General features: G+C 37.8%; 1 protein-coding gene across 11 annotated transcripts in view; it reads left to right on the plus strand.

Annotated features, from left to right (window-relative positions):
- The window catches only part of KHDRBS2 (KH RNA binding domain containing, signal transduction associated 2), a 356,318-nt gene that overhangs the window by 215,752 nt on the left and 127,997 nt on the right, over positions 1 to 12,569 (plus strand). For all 11 annotated transcript variants that reach the window (XR_003991957.1, XR_003991959.1, XR_003991958.1 and 8 more), the window contains 2 exons: positions 3,301 to 3,428; positions 5,881 to 6,076. Coding sequence is in view for 1 of the 11 variants with exons in the window: in XM_030490209.1 (XP_030346069.1) it covers positions 3,301 to 3,428; positions 5,881 to 6,076 (324 nt within the window). In the remaining 10 variants the exon portion in view is untranslated. The remainder of the gene's footprint in view (positions 1 to 3,300; positions 3,429 to 5,880; positions 6,077 to 12,569) is intronic.

Below are 12,569 nucleotides of genomic sequence, written 5' to 3' on the forward strand. Positions count from 1 at the left end.
ACTGCTGTGAGCTTTATTATGCTAATGATAGATATATATTCCCAAAACCCGTTGCGTCTATCTATGCCTTACCCTTTGATTTCTTTATTAACTGTCCTCCCTTGTCACTACATGTTCTTGTTAATTCAGATCAGGTTTTGCAGCTTGCGTCATATTTGCTATTTTTTACCAAAATGGTTTATTGAGTTCTCTAGCAGCTTATGTGCTTTTCCCTCTTTGCCGCATCTCTCTGGTGCTGCTGCCAGAAGGGCCCTGGGTGAGCTGCCACCAGTCTGACTCTGATGCTAATGGGCTTCCTTTGTTTCTACAGCAGTCAAGGCAACCTAATTAATCATTCCCAACTGACATTAATAAACATATTTTTGTTAATCTGGGGTAAACATGTTCATGTACTCTAGAATACTGAAAGTTTCATCCGAATATGTAATTTGGTTTCAGGCACTTACATAAACATTACAGTTTATGGTGGCCTTGGTGTTACTGACTTTGCTAAGATTGTAAATCCTTGGTATTTCTAAAGTCAAGATGCAAGTTTAGGTGGATGGTCGTGGGTGATTAGCTCACCTACAGCAGTTCTTTGCAAACACTGACCACTGTGATACAAGCAGATGGCACCCTTAGTATAATCAGTAAATAGAGAAGCTGTTTATAGATAGTAATGTCTTTAAGGATATAAACAAGAGCAAAACAGATAGGCTAATGCAGGTTATCAGTCGATAGACTGGATATGAGATTATTAGAAAGCTATAAGAAAAGCTGAGAAGTACAGAACATTTCCCATGAGCTTATTTTAATATGAGGAGTCAGGGGTTTGTTCTGAAACACAACATACTACTGCAGTGTGTACCTACTTCATTATACTTTCTTCAGTACAGGTATGTCTTGCAACATCTTGTGCCCTCTCTTGGGACTAGATATATATGAAACTTCAGCAGCATAATTTTGCTCATGTGCTAGGCTCTGAATTCAGCTACAATTAAATATTCAGCAGGGTACTCTCTCTAGCTAAACTCATGTAGCAGTTATGAAAGATTGATTCAGTGTTATGTTTCTGCTTAATGAAGAAGTTGAAGTGAGCATTTCTGTTGAAAATTTCAGATTTTAGGTTTAGAAATTATGATCTTTATTATACTTTATGAATGGAACATAAGAATTGATCTATATAGAGTTATAAATTTTTATTGAAATCTTTCTCTTTCAGGATCCTATCCCAGCATCTTAATTACAGTCTTCATGTACTTTGTTGTCTTTACCTTGCATTTCAAAATACATTGTAGATACTTCTTAACTGGACATGCAGTAAATAACCTGTAGAAAAACTAAGGGCATTGCATAGCACAATGGTGTAGATTTGCAAATCTTGCACTATGTTATAAATTTTATTTGGATTTTCTGTTTCATCAATACGAAGATTTTAAATGATATGTGTGTCTGAGAAAGGAATAGCAGCTTTGTGGCAATTTCTGGTAGAATTCATTTATAAGTGTTCCAAAAAACAGAGATTAAAGCAGCAATACAGTTCCAATTTCTGTCCCTTGCTGGTCCTTTCTCTTTTTTTCTTTTTTTTTTTCTTCTCTTCCCCACATCTTTCCCTTACAAAATTTTCATGCATTATTAATGAAGTGCAGTCCCAGTACTGGTGTGGAATCTGAAGGGTGAACTTAATCAGCAAGTGGGAAGTCCTAATCCTTGTAAAGCCAGTATGCATAATAGATGATATTAAGCAAGCCACAGTAGATGGTACCTGTTCAGCAATTGCTGTAAACGTGACATCACTGATTCTATCTGTGTTTTTCCCTCTGTGTTTTACACAGAGCGTTGATTTAGGAAGCTGTCTGTGGCTTATTACCATTAATGTTAGAATAGTAGAAAAATGTGGAAAAGGATTTGCGGATTGGTGTGAACTGAAAGCCATTAACTGGTTTACTGGCAAATTAGGGATTTGATTTCAGTTATGATTCTGCTGCAAGTATTACGCACTTTATTGTATCAGTGAGGTTCTTTTCTGGATTTCGTTAATAGATTTTACTCCAGCTGCAGTCTCTAGCAGTTTAGAAGGGAAATCGTGACCACAAAAGATCAGCATCATATCTTTAAATGCATTTCCTGGACCTCTTCAGGAGGCAGAAGGAACACCAATTCCATCTAACTGTTTGCTTGGTCTTTAACTTGGCTAAAAAGAGATGTCACTTGTACATCCTGGACAGTCACCCATCCAAGACAGCCAGGCACTGTAGCACTGTAGCATTTTCAGACTCTTGCATGACAGTCAGTGGCAGTTGCTTGTGGAAGGATGGAGAAACTCAAGGGCTGAAATTCAATAATCCTTTCTGTTTTGAAACACTAATTATCTGTTGCACAGTTGTGCTGCCAGTGAGCCGGCTGATGCACTGGGCTCTTATTACTGTGATCAGCAGGCAAAGAGCAGAACACAAAAGGAAGGAAGCTAAAGAAAAGGAACTTCTGGCTCAGACAAAGGTTACAAAATAAGTAAAAATTGCCCAATAATATGTATTTTCTATCAGTAAGAAAAGGAAATTCATCTGATGTTCTGTTTACTGAGTTTGCAGTGATAGAGTCGATACCCGTACTCTTAGAATGGGCCTATTTTGTATCATTTAACAATTTCATATAGTAAACAGATCTTTGTTACTTATGAGTCCTAAAGAGAGAGCTCCTTCTCCTATCAGAAGTGGATAAACAGAATAATTGAAGGCTACATTCAGTGATGCTAATTGGTATTGGATTAAATCACCTAATCAAATGATTCTAGTGTAAATTCTGTATACTAAGGTGCAATGTAACATGGAATTTGTGTTTTAAGTGCATAAAGGTAGCCAGGGGTGTCTGCCAAAGAAGTATAAAATATATGTAAAAGGCATTTTTTGATCTAATTTCAAGTTGTTTGAGATTGGTATCTTTTATATGTGAAAGTCCGTTTGCATCTTGTATACAGATTTATTCTTGATGTATGCTTTGTGTTTATGCTTTCTATGCCTTGTGTGTTTTATTCTGTGTGTACATGTTCTTTATGGCCACCTTCACTCCCCATATAAATTTGTCTGTCCACTTATTATAGGTACTTGTACGCTCCTACTGTATGGTTTTTTTCAGCATGCAGGTGATAATGCAGAACAATTAACGCAAATGCCATCCATATTGTTTCTGGTTTGGGTGTATTGGCAGCTCAGCCAAAACACAAACTTTCAAAATAAAAAATTTCAAAACACAAATTTCTGGTTTGGGTGCTTTGATAGCCAAAATACAAACTTCCAGTAAGTTTTACCTTTTGCATTTTAGGATTATAACGATGAAATTCGCCAGGAGCAGCTGAGAGAACTGTCGTATTTGAACGGTTCTGAGGATTCAGCACGTGGACGGGGCATTCGAGGAAGGGGGATCCGTGTGCCACCTGCAGCTCCTTCAAGGTGTGGTAACCTGAGCTATTATGCTAATGGCTTTAGAAAGTATAAACAATGGCAAAACAAACATATCTAAAAAAAAAAAAATAAAGAAAATCACATACACATCATGGTCAGTGAACCAGAATGTTTTCCTTCTGATAACTTGTATGGTCTATGTTATGCCTACAGTTCTATGACCTACAGTTCACAGGCTACAGTGAGTGGTGTACAAATATCAAACAACAAATCAGAGCAGATTATCAACGTGGTGAAAGGATATTTCTAGGAAAGAATATTGCTATGTCGGCACAGAATCGATGTGGTCAGTAGCATAAAATTGATGGTCAATGAAATAGCATAGTCAGAGAAGGCTACAGAGTCTGGCTGGAACTTTATTTGCCAAACAATTACTTCTTTTATGTATGTGTATTATATCTATAATACATATATATTGCATTATATATTATCTATTGCATGGGTTAACAGTTTTATGTTTGACTGTCATCATCTTAAAAACACTGATGTATGAATATTTCTTGAATTCTTCCAAGGATTTTTGCAAATATAGGTAACAGCTCTGCTTTTTCGTGAGGCAAATATATAATCTTAATACACTCTTTTTCAGACTCATTTTTCACTGTGAACCTTTAAGAAATCTGTTGCCTCAGGCATCTAACTTACCTAGCAACTTCTAGGTGTCCATAGACATCATTTCAGGATAGGTCCTAAGAAATCCACTTTTATTTTGGAAGAAATAGGATACGGAGGTACCTTATTTCATGCTGACAGAGGAGTTGTTCTTTGGTAATTGAACTGGCTGATCTTGCCTATGACCTTTCTTTTTTCCCCTGGAGGTGTCCCTCATGTTTTCGCTCAGTTCTTCTTGAGTGGAGTTTTTTATCAGTAATATGATGCACATACATAGGATTTTTTACACTTGGCATTCATTACCATCTTCCACAGAAAGTCTTTTTGGGCTCAGAAATGAGTCTTCCTTACACCTAAGATATCTTAGGTGAAGGGCTTGACTTAATAATAATGTTCAGGACATCACTGCAACAGACTGGCAGCTTTTAAATTAGGTTCAAAGCATAATCAGTGGAGTGCTGGGTCCTGCAAAATACCCGACTGATTGTATCAGTTGCACAGATACAGGATCTTGAATGCTTTGCCTATTTTCCAGTCAGATATCCCAGGAGAATATTAAAAAAAAAAAAAAGGGGGCAACTGAAGTATTAAAGATAAATATTTACTATAATAATTTACGGTAATAGCATAATGATATTTATGGTGGTGCAGTTGATAAGCTGGAAGGAAGGGATGCCTTCCAGAAGAGCCTTGACAGGCTTGAGAAGTGGGCCATGTGAACCTCATGATGTTCAGGAAGAACAAGTGCAGGGTCCTGCACATGGGTAATCACCAGTGTCAGCTCAGACTGGAGTATGAAGGGATTGAGAGCAATCCCTAAGGGAAGGACTTGGAGATATTGGTAGATGAAAAGGAGACAATACGTGCTCACAGCCCAGAAAGCCAACGATATCCTGGGCCACATCAAAGAAGCGTGGCCAGCAGGTCAGAGAAGGTGATTGTCCCCCTGTACTCTGCTCTCATGAGACCCCACCTTGAGTACTGTGTTCAGGTCCGGAGTCCCCAGCACAAGAAAGGCACGGACCTGTTAAAGTGGGTCCACATAAGGGCCATGAAAATGGTCAGAGGGCTGGAGCACCTCTCCAGTCAGAAAGCCTGAGAGAGTTGGGCTTGTTCAGGCTGAAAAAGAGAAGGCTTCAGGGAGCCATATGGTATAGTTACAAGAACCTCTTTTTAACCAGTAACAACTTCTTCTGACTTACCAAGTACTTTACAGCAAGGTGAATATAGTATAAATACATGGGAAGATGCTAAACCTCTCTGTGCTTGTCTGTATGCGCTCTTCTCTCTGCACAGTAAAGCGGAATCCCATGCTGCACTTCCCTTGTGCTGAAGTAAATTAGATGGAAAAAAAAGCTCTCACTCTCGTTTTATACACTTGCTCTACTTTGCCTTGCAAGTTTCTGCCATATTGCAGCATATTCTGCCAATCAATCAGTTTCTCCCACCCACCAATAAACATGAGAATGAGAGTGATGACTGCTGTCATAGAATAGTTCGAGAGCAACAGAAAAAGTTTCTCACTTTCTTTTCTAGAACTACTTCGGAGTAACTTTGCAACTCTGTGAACTACGATGATCCAGAATTTCATTAGTACAAGCAACAAGATGAGGTGTAAAAGGCACTGGGTGGCTTAAAAATAATACTTTTCCATAATATGAGTTCTGCCTGAGATATTGCCTAAAAGTGCTTGACATTGTAGCTGCCAAAGTTATATGGCACTTTAAATAATAGTAAAAATGTAAGAGCCTTTAAAATGTGGTAGCACTTGTGTGTCCTCCCTTGCCGTTCACGCCAAGGTGATCATTCCTTTTTGTCCCCCCCCCAGGGGACGTGGGGGTGCGATTCCTCCTCCCCCGCCTGGACGAGGTGCCCAAGCACCCCGAGGAGCGCCAGTGACCCGTGGAGCCCTCCCCGTCCCTCCAGTGGCAAGGGGCGTCCCCACCCCTCGAGCAAGGGGCGCCCCGGCTGTCCCAGGCTACAGACCACCCCCGCCACCTGCACACGAGGCCTATGAAGAATATGTAAGTAAATACATGCGTTCATAACATGTGTGAGCCCAGCTCTGTGGTGAACATTGAGTACCTCTGATCTGGAAGACTCCAGGTCAATAATTCCTCTGTCTCTACTGCTTGCTCCTGCTGGTGAATTACAGTCTGGGCGATGCAGTGTGTCTCCAGAGCTGTGGTTTTGGTGATGTGGGTTCGTAGAATTGTTCACAGCACAGTTTTGGATATGAGAAGGTCATGCTGGGTAGATCTCAGGGTGTCATGAAAGAGCAATACAGATACTCTAAAGATTATATTATAATTAAAAGTCACTCATTACTGTAAGCAAGTTCTTAGGAATAACAGATAATATCCTTTGTGAGAAAAAGGGATTTTTTTGTTCTTCAAAAACCTTTTTATTACATGTAAATATATATATGTATATTTGTATTCAGCATTGTGTTACAGATAGATACATAACAAATAGAAATTTGGGTAATTTTCATGAAAGCTGATACAGTGATGCATATTTAACAAAGAGCGGAACTGTCACCTTTTCTTACGAGATGTTAAAAATAATTGTTCTGTAAACATCAAAGCTTTCAAGTCATCCTGATTAATGTTCCTTCCTGGAACTATCACCATAACAACAGATATCCAGGTAGAGAGGAAAGTGCTATCAGTTATGATGTCTGACTTTTTCCAGCTGTAGCAAATCCAAGGGTGAAATGAACATCCCATACATTCCTTAATTCTATCACAAGGAGAACTGTTGAGAAGAATCACTATAATTGAGAAGATGCAGTTTTATTCCATTAATAGTCTTCTTAGAACAGAAAAAAAGTAAACTGAAACAGAAATTCATCTTTGTTGATAAAGCTTTACTCAACCATCTGTATTTATGGAGATTAGATCACGGCCACTTCAGATCACGGACTCACATTCTCTTAATGCCAAGAGTCACAACTGAACAACAGCTGCAAAAAAGGAAGGGAAGAAAGTTACTCTCTGTTATTATTTACCTCAACACAATTTCCATCTTTAATGAGAAAATAGCTCAGCTAAAAAAGGAACTTAAAAAGTATACCCTTCCTTGATAGATAGTGTATTATCCATTAGTATCAAAAGGTGTGAGACTTTCCTTTCTGTGCAGAACTGCATCTTTTCTTAATCCGTAAGTGACAAATTTCAGAACAGAGCCCTTGTAATGTAAGATTAATATTATAAATTAAGTAAATATTTTCTTCTTTTTTTCTTTTGTTTGTTTGTTTTTCATCTACAGTACTGGTAAATGTCCTAGGGTATTAAGCAATTTTTAAGAAACATTTCTTACACTTTTTATGTATGGTAAATATATGGAAAGCAGGAGGAGAAGTTGAGGCAGCTGGATTATCAAGGTTAGGAAAACATTCAGCCAGTTCCACATTTTTTGAAGTGCTTACACTCTCAGGAGCACAAAATATACACACAGTTAAAGGAGTCATTTTAGTTTGTAATAGATTACTCCAATAAAAACAAATGTGGTTTTGTTTTTATTTCCCTACTTAAATAGTAGCAAGAAACATATCACCTTATAGGACAAATCCAGATGTTTTAGAGATCCTTTCATCTCCTGTGTACATGCAACATCTCTATTCCACTGCTAAGAATATATGGGTTTCCTCTGACTTGCTGTTACTCACCGGTTTGCAATGAAAATCTTTTGCCATCTTGCAAAGACTTGTAAGTGCAGTCTAAATCATCTTGGTATCTTATGGGCTGAGATAATAATTAAAACTCTGTTGGGGTGAAGGTAGAAGGAAAAGGTCACTGTCATACATCTATACATGAATTTGTAAATGATATTTTAGGGGGAAATATTTTTATTTTGCAGGAAATAATCAATACAGTTTTTCTTCCCAAATAAACCACTACATCACATATCCAACTGGATACTAAAAGCAAGTGGATCTATTTGTTGACCCGCAGCAAATGTCATACGTAATTGTTGTTCTTTCACACTGAATCCTAGAGATGAAAAAATAATTTTAATGAATAATTTATCCAATTTACTTTGTCTCATTTTCTGCTTGTAGGCAACCTAAAAGCATATTACAATTTCTTTATGTGTAAATGTTTTTCATTTTTGAGTACAGTGTTTCACTCCAATTTTTGCCTACTATATGCAAGCACCATTGGTTTGATTAGTTGTGCACATCAGTGCAAAGTCATTAATTGTGTGTATCAATTTTTTTGATTTTTCTTTGCTCCAATAGAATATAATCATTTGAATGTTGAGCTGAAAGTGAACTCAAGAAATAGAATAGGATGGCTGCAGCAGATTTTTTTTAAATGTTTAAACAGCATTTCATGAAAAAAATCTTTAGATATTTGCTCAGCACTGCTAATCAGAGATTGGACTGACTGACTGACCTTGAAACATCTATCTGTTCAAATTGGTTTGCATAAGCATTTGAAAGTTTGGATCACTCTTTTGTAATTAGCCAATATCTAAATATTTTGAGGTTTCCTGATGGCCTTTCTGAAGTCCATAAAAGCAGATGTCTGAAGGTTTCTCAAGAAAAGTCTTGTCACCAGTGAAAATGCTCACATTCAACACTTTGAAAGTCAAGCCCGAGCAAAGAGAAAATTATTTGAAACAACTTTCAGAAGGGAAGGGGTAGTGACCCCCCTCATGCCTTTTTCTTTACTTACTTTTGAAACAGACATATAGCTTTTATTGCAGTGTACATAGTATCTTAGAGGAACTTCAGAAAGCTACCCACAGGAAGAGGAGGTACAGATATATAGAAGATATATGAAAAAAGAAATAAATACCTACTACATGAACCTTCCTCACTTTAATAACAGCTCATTGTGTGTGAATTTGGATGGAGAGCTTAACTAACAACAGCTGTGTGCAGCTTCTGGGATCAGAGAGGTGGTCCTGGGTTTGTAACTTGGTGTCATGGTTTAACCCCAGCTGGCAACTAAGTACCATGCAGCCATTTGCTCCCCTGCGGTGGGATTGGGGAAGAGAACCGGAAAAGTAAAACTGAGAGAACTCATGGTGTGAGGTAAAGACAGTTTTAACAGGTAGAACAAAAGCTGCTCATGCAAGCAAAGCAAAACCAGGAATTTGTTCACCACTTCCCTCCGGCAGGCAGGTGTTCAGCCATCTCCAGGAAAGCAATGCTTCATCGTGCATAATGGTTACTTGTGAAGACAAATGCCGTAACTCTGAACATCTCCCCCCTTCCTTCTTTTTCCCCCAGCTTTATATGCTGAGCATGACATCATACAATATGGGACATCCCTTGGGTCAGTTGGGGTCAGCCATCCTGGCTGTGTCCCCTCCCAACATCTTGTGCACCCCCAGCCTCCTCGCTGGTGGAGTGGTGTGAGGAGCAGAAAAGGCCTTGACTCTATGTAAGCACTGCTCAGCAATGCTAAAATATCCCTGTATTATCAATCCTGTTTTCAGTACAAATCCAAAACATAGCCCAGGACTAGCTACTGTGAAGAAAACTGGCTCTATCCCAGCCCAAACCAGCACACCTAGTGAATAAGAGTGCTGTTCAAAGCTACTAAACTTAGTTCAGTGTGACCAATCTGTAAGTGCTTCTTTTCTGCTGAAGGAGACATCCACCAGAGTTCAGTTCAGAGCAGAAGCTTGACCTGGTCATTGTGAACTTTTTATTCAGAAGAAGATTATTTCACTAAGCTGAACTTAGCCTTTTGTCATTACTCTGAGATAAAATTTTACACCTTCAGTCTGCAGACACCACCATACTGAAGCTGTCCCTAGTTGCTGAAAGGGATTCAAAACTTTATTAAAAAATGGCCTTCTGGACCTCAGGTTCTGTTGTGTTGTTTTGTTTTTCTTTAACTGAAAATCACAAAGGGTGGTTCTCCATTAAATGCATTATGCATCATACTCCTACTCCTTCCATAAATGCAGTACACAAATTAATTTGAATTACTGCTTACTTCTTCTTTCCATGTGTAGCAATACATGCCATGACCAGTTTGCAGCAATGACTCAGTCTGGAACCTTTCAGAAGCACTGATTTACCAGTGACCACGTTGTTACTCTGAGGATGCTGAAGAGCCTTCAGTGAGTGGTAGGGAGTGCCAGTAGGCTACTGGGTTAGAACTAATGACAAGATGGTTGTTTGGGATATATCAAACAAATTTTGTAAATTAGGTTCATATCTACATTGCATGGGGCAGAGATGTTTCAATTAGAGAGAATGGTACTGGAAGTGCATTTTAATTGCGTCTTTTCAATTTACTTCTTGTGTAGTTGTGGTCTGGGATATTAGTTTTAGTCTGTTAGACAGCTGATGTCCCATCTACAAATCTTAAAGTGTTTCTATATCAGTGCACCAAGACAGGAGAGGGTAAATGAAAATGAGTTCAGATATTGTTTCAGTTCTGCATCGTCATCTTTATTGGCAAGGGCAATGGTAAAATTGATTTTGTGCCAATTTTTCATTACAAAAGTTAAGATTTGTTTGGTTGGACATCTACTTTATCATATGTGTGACATATAGTAAGGAAAATTAACACTAGTATCATCTTTACAGATTGAGGGGAGACTTCTGGAGTCTTTTCTCAACAATAAGCAACTTTAAAGGCTAAGTAAGGTCTTGCTGGCAACTTATGAAATAGGCAATAGACATGACTGACTGAGGTTCACGATTTATACAAAAGTGAAGAGAAGAGTTAAGAAGTGCTTGAGTAGATATTCTGCTGGAAGGAACATCCTATTGAGGCAATAAAGCCAGTGTTCAGCACTATATATTTTAATCTGAGCATCCAGACTTTTTCACTCAAGATTAAACCTAAATATTTGAAGGGTACTTAACCCAAATATGAGCCAAAAATACCACTGCTTTCAGATCCTGTGTTGGAAGGCATTTGACTCTGGAGCTGTATTTTTGCCTTCTGAATCAGGAGCTAGTAATAAGCTGTGCAGTGATATTTTTCTCTACATTTTTTTAAAGCTATGATGAGCCTTGCTAAGAGGTCTAATGTGAATCTAGAAGTGACTTAGCACCCCAGATGCAAAGAATTGCCCAAAAAGAAAAATTTGGGACTAAAATATGCATTGCTTTTATATTTTACTTGCAAATGCATTTTTAGTCCTGGATAAGAAAGGAGACTCTTGCACAGAAAGCCACTCATCTTAATATGAATACTTAGATGGGTTTCATGTATTTACAAAGAAGTATTTTTTTTTTTTTTTGCAAGAAATAGGCCAGTCTGTGGAGACACTGAGAAGCTGGTACAGCTCCTAGGCCTAGGATAGCCAGATTAAAAAGCAATTTTAAATACAAATATTCTCTCTTGCCTCTCATTTCATTGATCAAACCAGCCAAACGCAGCTTCTTGTTATCTTCTGGAATAAGTGAAGAGCGATGCTTTTAGAAAGTCACTGGAAAAGAACCACACAGTAAGATAGATTGTGCCTTTAATGTCATGCTGTTCTTCCCTTCATTTCAAGCTATTTAAAACGAAAGCAAATGCCGCATTCAACTGTTTATTCTATGTTCAATGATTATTTACTTTTTTCAATAGTTTTCAAACTGAAACAACTATGCTCATTTACTCAGTGCCAACCTAGACAATGAAAAGACTGACAATAAGAGGCATTTTGTCACACTTCAACATTTTAAAAAGAAGAATAAATGTTTGCATGTGACTGTGATCCCCAAAATTATGGTTACAGAGCCTTTGTTAATATTTTAAACTGGAACTCATAGGGCTTTTAAATCCATTCTATCTGCCACTTCTGATGGAAACTGTATAAAAAGCTACATTTCCTCTTCATGGCATGCTTGCACCTGTGTTAGAGCTTTAATGAATTTGTTAAAGTGAGCAATTGGTACTTGATTCTGCTACTTTTGAAGTCTATTCCTATAATCCCCACAGGACATTCACAGTGAGAGTGAGGCCTGGACAACAAAGAAGACTTATTCCAAACCTTAAAATAGTGAAATATATCGGATATAATGAGAATCAAGGGAAATTATTTCCTCCCCCCTTTTTTTTTTGGCATTTCCAAGTTTTAAGATGTATCACTTATTTCTGTGCCTCTTTTGGGTGAAAAAAATCAATGAAGAATGTACTGAGACTAAAGAGCATTTGAATAAAGCTGGCATTATAGACATATTAATCTGCATGGCTGAACAACATATTGATTAAATATGATTGATTACCTATATATGCCCGAGGCACTTAGAAAAAGAGCTAAGCTATATTCAAGTTTCATCTGCTGTGACTTGAAAAATCAAATTTTATCTTTACTATAATAGTGATAAACAGGATAATGTTTATATTATCTGAAAGACCCTACTGAGCTTTAGAAGAATACTGTGAATGGTGGTCTCACAAAGGTAGAGTGGATTTTTCAGTTAGTTATTTGAACTTTGGAGAATTTGGGCTGTCGAAAGTATAAATATATTTATTGCGAAAAAATCCAGAAACACAGGTACAGAATTAAAGTAGTAGCAAATACTTTGTGTTTTTCTAAGAGCAAAACCCA

The sequence above is a fragment of the Strigops habroptila genome, chromosome 6 (assembly GCF_004027225.2).
Source record: "Strigops habroptila isolate Jane chromosome 6, bStrHab1.2.pri, whole genome shotgun sequence".
NCBI classification, from domain to species: Eukaryota; Metazoa; Chordata; class Aves; order Psittaciformes; family Psittacidae; genus Strigops; species Strigops habroptila.